Source organism: Strix aluco, chromosome 10 (genome assembly GCF_031877795.1).
Source record: "Strix aluco isolate bStrAlu1 chromosome 10, bStrAlu1.hap1, whole genome shotgun sequence".
In the NCBI taxonomy this organism is placed as follows: domain Eukaryota; kingdom Metazoa; phylum Chordata; class Aves; order Strigiformes; family Strigidae; genus Strix; species Strix aluco.
In genome coordinates, this window is record NC_133940.1 from 26,072,436 (window position 1) to 26,084,720 (window position 12,285).

Sequence of the window (12,285 nt, forward strand, 5' to 3'; positions counted from 1 at the left end):
GTCTACATTAGCGGAAGTTAAGAATACAAATTCCTTTTTTTGTTTAGATTTTTAAAGGGAAGTATGATACTTTGTTATATATAAGTCATGCAGAAGTAAGCTTTTCAGTGTCATATTGAAAAGCAAGGAATGTCTAAAAGTAGCGTTGTGTAGCAGTAATGCCAAACAGCATGTAAGCATAGTAATAATGGAGATTGTATGGGCCTCAACTGAAAACTGAACTATTTCTTTGTGTTTATTTATCTTTTTTATCTTTTGGATTTTGCACTCAACTGAATGCTGTTCTGAATTCCTGAAAGGTTCTTTGGGATAGTTATGTAAGTTTAACCTTGAATCCCTTAGATAGTATCATAGGTAGCTAAACAAAATGTTGACAGATACTCACATAGAAACTTTTTTTTTTCCTCTACCTATGATGTTTACAGAATGAAATACAAGTGTGAATTATACAATCTGAAGGTCACAGGCTCAGAACATTCCGAAGTTCTATATTGCACAGTAATGTCTGCCTGACTGTATTGCAGATAAAATGTTATGCTTGTTTTAAAGTTATATCACTTGAATATTGTAATTGCAATCCTGTTGCCATATTAAATATTGTTCAGAACCAGTATTAAATCAGATGAAAGGTTTCATAGTCTCTTAACTTCGCATATGATTTTGCTAAGAAGATGTGATACTGGGTGATGGCTGGCTCAGAAATGAGTCCCCTAGTGCTAAGATTTCACACTTCATAGAAGTGAGCATTATACTTGAGTCAGGACAAAGTAGAAGATTCTACTTTTAAGCATTTAACTTAGCCTGGCAGTACAATGCTGTCTCTCTTGATTATCACCCAAAAACCCACAAGGAAGAATGGTAAGATTAATAAACCTAGCAAAGAAAAAGTTTTCCAAAATAATGTAAAACTTTCTGAGAGAGTCAATTATTGTTTCTGACAATTTACACGTTCTGGCTAGATTCTGTTGTTTTTGCTTAACTTTTATAACTCCTATGAAGTAACCATTAAACATTTATTTTGAAAGAATAAACAGCTGGGTAGCAGTATAATATACACAGTGCAAATCTGAAATGAATGGCCTTAGAACAAAGTGCATCCATCAAAGGAAAAGAATACTGTGTCTACAACAAGCTGTATTGAAAAAAGGCAAATGGCTGAAAAATAAATAGTGAACACCTGTGCTGAATAAATTAACCAGCTGGTTGGCAATTTTTCATTTGACCTATCTGAAGGGGTTGCTGTTACAAGGCATTAATAAGACACATTCATTTTAAGATATTCCTTTGTTAGTACCATTAATTGATGAATGGTGGAAGATAATATTCTAAATTTACACAACAATTTGTCTGCAGATGTATTATTTTTTTCTGAATTAGGAAAAGAATTGTCTGTATGGAAGTTCAATTTGAGTCATTTTTATAGACAGTTCTTACATTATTCAGGGATATTTGTTCCTATAGGAAGGATGTCATGAATTCAGATTATATACAGTTTTTAGGCTTTCATTATAAAACGTGTAGTGCTGCAAATCATGCAGATTTACGTATTCATTAATGGGAATTGAATAGAGATTTGAAATATAAATAATATAACATTTCTGTTATACTGCTTTTCAGAGTGATACAGAAAAACCACAGTGTATTGTGAATCCAAATTTTACTTTGATTTAAAAAGAAATAATCATGTATGTTTAAAATGAGATTGAACTGCACATTTATTTTGGGAGAAGGTAGAAAGAAAACTTGTCTCTGAATTCAGTTATGTTATAAAAATCTTTAGGATGGGTTAAATAAAAGCTTCATTCTTAGTTATAGCATTAATGGCCACAACTTTAGCAGTTTTCACAAACACCATGTTCCAATTTCTAAAGAAAACCCCAAAATCCAAACAGAACCCCGACATTTAATTGACTTTCATTTGTATTTTTAGTAGAGATTACTGTTTAAAAAAACATTTGATGAACTACTTATCTTTCTGTGATATTTTATAGTTACTTAATGCTTGCAATATGAAGCAGAAAGACATAATTAATGTACAGAAACAGACTTCTTTCATTAGTGCTTCCTTATAGCAGTTCCTGTGTTTCCCAGGGCAATATTTTACCCCATTCATGAGTAAGTGCTTCCTGGTGGCTGTGAACAAGCCAAGAGACTTACTCCAAACTCTATTTTCATGAGCGCCTGTGAGCTTACTGAGTTCATAAGTGAGGAGCAACTTTTAAAGGATACAGGGTTTTTGTTCCCTCTTTTAACAGAAATCCTGCCCCCTGCTTCCGTCTGTAAGGCTACAGATGTGTGAGGGATCATCTTTAGATGTATACTGAATAATTCCTTGCTGTTCAGTGAATTTTAACCATCCTGTTACTTACTGAAATTTTATTCTGTCCATTTGCAGGTCACTTTTAAAATCATAGTTCATTAGTTTTCAGCCAAGATTAAATTGTTTATTCAGTGCATTAATGGCTTGTGGTAGGAAGATAAAAAGATAGTGTGAAATTATTGCTGAACTCCTTTCACTTACAATGACATTGATTTGATTCATCTCAGCTGGTAGTATAAACTAAAATTCGAAGTTCAAAAGTACTAGTTTCTAAGGTAAGGTCATTGAAGTTCAAGATAAAAAGAGGAGATGAGATTAAAAGTGGAGGTATGCTTTATAAGAGGAATTTTAAAGAATTGTGTAGTGAAACGGACTATACAGAGTAAATGTTGTGTAGTAATATCCCTCCTTTGGACTGGCTGCCTTCATCTTCTATGCACAAATTTGTAACACTTGCATAAAAATAACATTGCTACATGAGGGGACTTTATTCTGTATGGCTGTTACTTGAACAGCTAATTAGAATGCAAGGTCAGAGTTGAAAAAGTAATCTGAAAGTTTTACTTAAACTTTAGGTCAAAATTGCATGCTTCTCTTATGGGCTTGCTGTGATGATAGATGTGAAGTAGTCTCAGTCATATAAAGCACTTCTGTTTTCTTCAGTGAGTTTGAATTTTAAAATATCTAAGCTTAATGACTTGAATGCATTTTTGCATTTCAATTTCAAAGGGTTTTTTTTTAATTCATAGGAAAAACCTAATCAAATTGTTTTACTGTTTCTTTTTTAAAATATTAAATTTCTTTTGTTTATGTAGCTGTGTATTTTGTTTCACCATGAGAGGTTTGATTTTCATTTTAAGCTCATTCTATCTTTTGAGTCTGTGTAAAATAAGAAGACCATGTTTTTGTGGTTGGTTATTTTGCAGTTTTTTTCTCCTCAGTAAATAATACTCCTCTTGAATTATAACTTTGCAGTTAAAGAACCAGAATTCCTTAGTGGGTGGTACACCTGATTTGGCCGGGATAAAGAAATTCTAATGCTTTTCATGGAAATGCTTGAGGTTCCCATTCTGGCATTAACTCAAAAGTTTAAACAAGTTTTTAAGACTCTTTAATTCCCACCCCCACCCCCACCTTCTTCCCCTTGTGTTTTTATCAGTCAGGATTCAGCTGAAGATGTTGAAGAAGCTGGAGCATTGCCAAAGCTGCCTGTCTTTGGAGCCCCTGGTGCTGAGGGGGTTGCTCAGGAATCGGAGGAGGAGTGCCCACCAGTGGAGAGCGCCTTGCCGGAGGCTGAGAGCCGGGAGCCAGGCAAGGCTACAGGCACAGAGCCAGCAAGTGCGACAGAAGGACATGATGCAGAAATAACCTCTGAGAATGAAAGTTCTCCTAGTACAGCTTTAGACAAGCCCACTCTGGAATTGGGAAAAACTGAAGCTGCACCCTCAGAAATTTCTGCCCAAGAACCAAAGAAAATCACGTATTCCCAAATTGTTAGAGAAGGCAGAAGGTTTAATATTGATTTAGTTTCCAAGGTAGGAACTGAATGACTCTCTTCATATCGGTACATTTACTTTGCTTAAAATGCTGAAATTTAAAAAAAAATCTTTTAATGTTGAGGAGGGCTGACACAGTACCTTTAAGGCAAAAAAACCCACTCTTGAGAAGTAAACATGAATTAGTCCCCTTACAAGAGCTATTTCATATGTGCTCTTTAGTGTTTGTTTATAACCAAAGAGACCATAAAACATAGCTCAGAAATATGTCCATAAAAGTAAATTTCCTGAAATTTAGCAGTTAATACCTGCAAAATTGCTCTTTTTAAATAGTACCATTAAAAGTTATTTTTTTTAAACACGGAAAATCAATCTACATGCAGATCTTTGATGTTTTTAAAATGAAAAATAATTTTCCTATTGGAGTGCTTCCCGGGTTTTAGATCTTCCTGTGAAACTTGCGTTGTCTCTCTATACTCAGACTAAAGCCCTGAATTGTAATAAATTTTATTGGAAATAAAAAATAATTACAGTTAATCCGTAACACAAAAGCTGACTAAAATTTGTTATTATTGTGTTGAATTCCTACTAGTGCGCATTCTATTTGGAGGAAAAGCTATTAGTCTGACATATTTGTCATGCTGTTTAAAATCTCCCTTTTACATACTTCACAGTATATGGATATGGCCCTGCAAATTCAAGTTAAATGGAAATTTTTAACTTCCGTGCTTTAGACTATATGAATACTCTGCAATGAGAAGTTTTTGCAAAGTTCAATGCTTAATTTTTCATATTCTGCATGAAAAGATTTTTAAAACCTCTGAAAACTGGAAAAAACCCTGTCTTCAATAATTTACTACCTTTTTTGTGTAGACGCTACGGAAGGCATTACTTCAAATTTTGTCTCTGTGTTCCAAATGTAGATAACTCTTGACATGGGAACAATAGAGTATAGTGGTTAAGCAGATAATACTGGTTTGTACCCTTTTTATTCTTTTTCTCTGCCATTCTGTTTCATGGTGTTAATTGCAAAGAATTCCAGAAATTCTGAAGAAGAGTAGTCATCAGGGCAGGCTAGCAGTTTGCATTGGTTTCTCTCTGACACTGGGACACGGACTTCTTGTAGTGTCCACATTAGTGTTCCAGTAAACCTTTATCGTGAGAATTCCTGTGTGATCATGCAAATTCTGTTACTCAGGGCCACAACACTTGAAGCGTGTTTAAACTAATCTCCAATGCTTTTCAATTCAGGTATCTGTCTTCAGTTAATAGTTACATTTCTGTCCCTTCAGTATTTCATAACATATTTGTGGCTTATAGAAAGAGTAAAGGTAGACAGATAATAAATTAATATAACAGATTAATATGACTAAACCTTAACAAGGGGTTTAAGGAATTTACCTTTAGAAAATGTGACATTATCGTTTCAGGTAAGTTAAGAAACAAGTAGCAATGATTTAAACAGACAGCATCGTGTACTTTACTGATATGGGGAAATGAAGGTTGTAAAATACAGTGTTCAAGGGTATGTAGCATACAGTGCAAAGAAATTATCCAAGATGATAATGCAAAAAATTGTCTCAAGTTATGACTCCCAGACTAATAAAATTAAATGAGCAGTAGGCTGACACCTTCTCCCCTTCTCTCCTGTGGACTGCTTTGTCTCCTCCATTTGTATGTCGCTTCAGTTCATTTAATATTGTTTTGCACATACTACATCTTGGTATGCTTTTATTCAGATTTTACTTCACTATGTGTACTTGTAAATAGTTACAGAAAATGCCTTACACATGAATACTGTTGGTATCACTGGTTTCTTTTGGTGTAAGCACTTTCTCTTTACTCACTGTTTCTTCTTCTTTACTGTGCAGTTGCTTTACTCCCGAGGTCTGTTAATTGACCTTCTGATCAAATCGAACGTTAGCAGATATGCAGAGTTTAAAAACGCAACACGAATTCTTGCCTTTCGAGAAGGAAAAGTAGAACAGGTATCGTAAAATAACGTATTACATCTCATCTTTTTCAAGTCGAACTTGAAATTGGTTCCTTGAGAGTTTTGTAACAATAAGCTAGTATTTTTCCTTAAGATTCTGATTTTTATTTAATTTCTGGAATGAAAAGGCATCTGTATGTGTTGGCTTTTCTTAAAAAACCCCAAATTTATAAGACAAGAATGTGCAGTGCAGTAAATTATTGACAAAAATCTTTGTCTCATGTCAAATATTTAGACCACGGTTGCCTTGACAGTTAGTTCTTGAAGATTCACAGGTTTTAGGTTTTCAGATTCAGTATTTTCAGTATAGACTTGATTTGTGTCTCTGCTACTTACAGGGAAAGTAGTTGGTGTGATAATGGCAACAGGAGATTTTTGGCACTGTTAATTAATACAAACTGCTTTGATTAATTCTGTAGTCAGAGATGCAAGGGAAATAAAAAGGGGAAGAGGCCGAAAAAATTTTAAAATATTTTTGTGTAGTTATAATAGAAAATAATGGAAAGAAATACGTAAGAAAATAACTATAATAAAAAAAGTAATTTAAAATATTTGTTAGGTAATCAGACTATAGTGTTGCTTTATGCTTTTCACATCCGGAGTATGGAAAGTGTCTGAAACTATTAAAAAATATCTTCTAGGTACCTTGTTCTAGAGCAGATGTCTTCAATAGCAGACAGCTCACTATGGTGGAAAAGAGAATGCTAATGAAATTTCTGACATTTTGTTTGGACTATGAACAACACCCTGATGAATACCAAGGTAGTGTTTCATTGAACAGTGTACACTCTCTTCTTATGAGTTCGTTCAGTTATGCACAATTTTGATAGCTCTCCTGTGTTTTCACGCAATTTATTTTTATAGATTCATTTTCAAAGCATGCTTTGACCTTTTTGTGACCTTTTCACTTCAATGTTAAATTCTTCTGTTTAGGCACTTGCTCTTCTAGTTCCCACATCATTTATTATTTACATTTTTCTTTAATGGCAAAATTATATATTACAGGAAGGTTGCAAAATGTTTTGTATCATTTTTAGGTGTTTCCTCCCCCCTCCCAGGCATTTTTTAGTATTGCGTGGTGTATCTGATTTTTCTTCTTTCTTGGATATGTAAATCTTCACAATATGTTGCCACAAAATCAGAAATGGAGAAAATTGTATTTTTTAACTTTTAAATTAAATGTAATTTAATGCCTTTTAACTGTAGAGGGCAAGTTCAAAGTGTCTTTATCAACTGTTGGCTTATTTAGATGAGAGAAAATCTGAATAGATTGGAGCAGTAATGTGTGAAGAATAATGAGCATCAGGTCAAAGAGGAAAATTGGCTAACAGAAGGAAGGTGCTTTGGGTTTATGCACCTCAGGGTACAAAGAATGAAGTGATGTTCCCAGTTTTTGGAGTCTAAAAGTAAGCTAAGACAAAAAAAGAAAACTCTGTCAAGTAGAAATAATGAGGAAAGAGGAATAGTTAAACTATTGACATAAGTTTCAGTATGAAGCATATCCGTGCTTTTGTAGCTCTACAGTAGCCTGGCTAGGCAGTATTTTGAAAGAATCTAGTGTTAAAAAGAAACAATTCTTAAGATACTGGTTTGATTACTTGAACAAGACCCTTAGATTAGGTACAAACGTTTGAAACACTTGAGACACATGCAAAAGACAATTGGTCAATATCGAGAATGATCTGGTAAGATTAGGAGAAACAAGGTCTGTCATGAACTCCAGAAATTCCTGAAGGGGGAAAAACTCATTAGGCTGAAGTGGTTTATAGATTACAGGTAATTCCAGTTTGCTGCTGCTGGGAGATGTGGAGGTGCTCGGAGTGAGAATATAGGTGGTATTTAGAAAATTTATTAAGTAAAAAAAAGGAGACGCCACATCAATTTTTAAGTGAATCCATTGATTCATGTACCTAAATGACATTAGATTTATTTTACTTCTCCAGATAGTTAAACAGATTTTGTTCTTACATTTTAAAATAGCCTAGGAAGTAATTGGGAATATTTTGAGTGAGATTAGTCTAATGTAAAGACTTCAGAAATTTAAAATTGCTCTTGGTGAGATCATTACATTCGTGGGAAGGCAGACTTTTAATAGGGAGAGTTCATGATAGTGAAGAATTTTTTTTTTTAAAGCTTTTTTCTGTAAAATTTGGAGTTATGTAAGAAGTCTGAAGTGAGGAAAAACTTGAAAATTTTTTTAGAATGATAAAACAAAAAACCCCTGTCATTTTATGACTTGCTGCATGGCTGTACAAAGGGTAGTAAGATTCATTTGTAATAAAACAGTGGCTGAATCTTGAACAGAATTATATAGCTTGATAATACCAGTCTCAGCATTGGTAGAAGTGTTTCTGAATTACCTATGTATTTATCCATGGCTGAAGTAAGCTTAAGAGCAGGTTTCTTAATAGTATGAAAGTATGCTGTTGCTTAAATGCAGTCTTTTCCTGCGAGGAAAAAAAAAAAAAAAAGAATCCTTTAGTTAAGATACCGCTGAAAAACTTTAGTTATATAGTGACATGCAACACTTGCGTTAAAAATCTCCTGAAAGACCTGTGTTTCTTTGAATTTCAAAAAGTGTTAGCAATGGTAATAATTTCAAGGGGTAATAATTTCAAATTATCTTCTTTGTGTCTCATCTGTACTTGTTTGCTGTGGGCAAGTCATCAATTTGAAGCTAATACTGTGCCTTCTCATCTTGGGATTAAGACACTAAGTGAATGGCTTCTCTGTGAATAAATATACACTCTAACCATATCAGTACAGATTCAACAGTACTATTCTTGAATGGATGTCATTCAGGTATAATATTTTGGGTAATTTACAGGAACCAGCATCCCGAGGCACTTCAATGGATTTTTGGTGCATAGTTGTTCACTTTTCTCATGTGACTGAGAAATGGGTTTAGATCAAGTCTAACTTAATGAATAGATGAAGCAACATTTAAAGGTTGCTTTCTAGATGGTTGGAGGCCCATACGATGGGTTTGCGTTATTTTGAAATATTTTAGTGGAGTGATATTTTTGCCTTCTGAGAAGACTCACTTTCTGGGAGTAAAATTTTTAACTTTCATTGAATTGGATTGTCCATTTTCAGCAAGGTGTTTGTTGAAAAACTCGATTGCTTTTGTTTATTTAAGTACAAAAGTACTTGTATTTTCCCACATGCTTCAACTTAAAACAAATGTTGTACTATACCCTTTACCTAAATTTATTTTTTCCTCAGACTACGAGAACAGTACATTTGCTCAGTTCTTAAGAACACGGAAGTTAACACCCAGCTTGCAGCACTTCATTCTTCACTCTATTGCAATGGTTTCAGAGACTGATTGCAGCACTCTTGAAGGTCTTCAGGCAACAAAAAAATTTCTTCAGTGCCTTGGCCGCTATGGCAATACACCATTTTTGTTTCCTCTGTATGGTCAAGGAGAGATCCCACAGTGTTTCTGCAGGTAAGCTTCACTTTTCTAACACGTATCTTCCAAAAACAAAATCCTTGGTAACCTAATGCTAACTGATATATTATCCTGTTAACAATTTCATGTTGGTTTTATTTGCTTTACGTTTTTGATGGCTATGAAATTCCTCCCCCCCCCCCCCCCCCCCCCCGGTAAAAAAAAAAAAAGCTGGAAATTATGCTACTCTAATACTTTAAAACACTTTTCATTATATTACAAGTGCAACTTGTTATAGCTGGCTGTTGTGGGGGCTGCCTATGGTAATAAGTTCCTAGTACTTATATGAGATAATTGAACTCGTACGTAGCTATCCCTTTCTCAAAGTGACAGAGGAGGCTTGGAGTGATGTCTGTCCAAAAGGGTGACTGAGCATTTTGGAAGGCTGAGAAGATTGGTATTTTGGTCTTCCTGAAGTTACAGGAGGAAACATGTTTTCAATTTGTGTTACTAATTAATGCTGGGAGTGCATCTACCACTCATAGATGGATATTTAATAATGAACTAGATTTTTCTGAAAGAAGCAAAATTGTGCCACATGTCCCAATTCATTATTAAATTTTAAAAAATATGTAATTCTTTCACCTTTGTTACATCACAGCCTTATACAAACAGGGTAACTGCCGTGAAATAATGTCCTTATTCTCTTGGCATCATTTTGTAGATCTGTATAGACCCAACAGCTTCCACTTACGACTTAAACAGCAGAAAAGATACCATGAAGCCCTGTTACACCAAGCCGTATACAGGCTGCAGTTTTACATTCTCACATCTTAAACAGCAGCCATATGTTCTCCACTACTAGAGCCCTAGAAAGTAATTAAACCAAAAAAACCCTATTGATTCCACGATAAAACAACATCCACTTCAACCCCTTCAGTTGAACTGTGGGCAATGATAATGTAGTCTTTAGCGTGACTCCTGAGGTGTGCTAGGGATCGTAGCTCTAGCAGAGGAGTTGTTGATGGATGCTTTTGGGGACCATCAAGAATACATGTGCAGAGGGTGGGCGGTTTTAATTTTCAGTTGTTTCCATCAGTTCAACTGGCTTTTAAAAGGCTGAGGGATTTTTTTTTTAATCTTTTTCTTTTGCTGGCAAGCAGCCTTTCCATCTGCTCTATGTGGGTTTTTAATGTAGTAACCTGTAGGTCTGAAGTAAACATTAGCTCTATTTAAAAAAAGCAGTATTGCATGGTAAGGCCATTTTGTTGTCTGAGTGATATATTTGTATATTATTTGTTTAAATATCAGTGCAGAGTCTTAGCTGCTTTGTTTTTTGTTGGTGGACAATTTCTGCTTTTTACATGTGTGCTACTGGTAAGAAATTCTGTTTTGCAGCACGCTGTTGGGCATTATCTTCCTGTCTTGTCTGTATGATAGATTCTGATTTTCTTCTCTCTAACAGTATCTATATTACTGCTAATACTTAAATTACTAGCTTGAGCCTATTCGGCAGTATATAGGATGGATGCAATTATACGTTGACAGAAACATTCTGGAATAATTACCATAGTTCATGGAAGGTATCTATAAAGTACCTGGTTGGCACCAGCAGCTGGCCGTGTTGTGGAAAGTCTTATTTGGCCTTAGCAGCTAATGAAGGCCTCATGCAATTGTCTTGTATGATGTATATATGTAGATTACCTAATGTTTCCATTAGTTCATTAGACAGCTAGGCATTGTTCTGTACTACATTGAATAGAAATGTTATTTGGTAACATCTTTTGTTAATAGCCTTTCATCTGTTCCTTAAACTGTACTTGGTTTTTGTGGAGATTTATGGAGATTTTAAATGGAGATTTTTTTATGGAGATATGGAGATTTTAAAAAATGTGGACCTACATAATTAGATGCCTGGACAGACAATTTGTGAACAAGAGTTGTTTTTAGGTAAGTACTCTGGACACAGTCCTGCAGTAGAACTTGTGTTTGTAGACTTTATGGATGTCTTTCTGTTTTTATAGGACTTCATGTGGGACTAGATATCTGTACGTGACCAACAGATTAATAAATGAAAATATTATCAGAGCCATTATAGTAGCATAATTTTTGCTGTTAGACCTTACTTGGTTTCAAATACCTGGGAAAAAAGTGAATTTAATAATTAAAATTGAAATTAGAATTTTAGTTCCGTTTTTCCACTGTAGATCCTTCCCAATATAATTTCTCTTGCATTCTTGAAAGCCCTTTGGCTTTATTTTGTTTAATAGCCAGCACATGAATTTTCTGATCTGTAACAGCAATATGTTTCAAGAGTTAGCAATAGTGGTGTCTAGAAATCTTACAAATATTCTTATCAGAAAAGCATTCCATGATCACAGGAATTCTTAAGATGGCTTGAGCTTTCCACTGATGTCCATTTATTGCTGCATTTGAGGGGTTTTTTGCTAAATTGTCAGTCTTATAGTAAGGACAATATTTTAATAGTTGAAGCAAATTACTCTGTCAAACCAAGAAGTAATTATACCTTTTAAAGGTTTGTATTACAAACAATCTAATCCAAATAAAGTCTAAATGTCTTTGTTTTTAAGTGAACAGTTTAGGAGGCAATCACAATTTTTGGTGAGATTAATCACATTTTTTATAGGTGGTCTGCCTTGGGTATTATGTCTTGCTAAAACTGAGCAGTATCTGAAGAATACTGTTCAGACTGTATAGTAAAGTGGTAACGCCACAACCTATACATCATACCCTACAGTTTTTATCACCAGGTTATCAGAGTAAGGTGTCACCTGTTCTGTGATTTCTAACCACCGTTCTGTATTCTGTTTTAATGTAAACCTCTTAAGCGTTTCTTGCAGCCAGTTACACTGTGTGTTCTCATCAAGGCTACTGTTATAAATGGCATGCATGCATATTTATGTGAATGAGTCAAAGACATTTGTAAGTCACATCCTTGCATTCTAAATGAATTCTGCATAAACAGTACAACGTTTTATAACTACTGACGACACTTGAGTGAGTAAAAGCGGTGTTAGTTCTTTATTGGTTTAAACAGGTATGGTTTAGGAGAGAAAATTAA

The 12,285-nt window shown here is 34.5% G+C and overlaps 1 protein-coding gene across 4 annotated transcripts in view; it reads left to right on the plus strand.

Annotated features, from left to right (window-relative positions):
• The window catches only part of CHM (CHM Rab escort protein), an 83,758-nt gene that overhangs the window by 23,950 nt on the left and 47,523 nt on the right, over positions 1 to 12,285 (plus strand). For all 4 annotated transcript variants that reach the window (XM_074834794.1, XM_074834795.1, XM_074834793.1 and 1 more), the window contains exons 5-8: positions 3,480 to 3,855; positions 5,688 to 5,804; positions 6,451 to 6,571; positions 9,035 to 9,260. In XM_074834794.1, the coding sequence (XP_074690895.1) occupies positions 3,480 to 3,855; positions 5,688 to 5,804; positions 6,451 to 6,571; positions 9,035 to 9,260 (840 nt within the window). The remainder of the gene's footprint in view (positions 1 to 3,479; positions 3,856 to 5,687; positions 5,805 to 6,450; positions 6,572 to 9,034; positions 9,261 to 12,285) is intronic.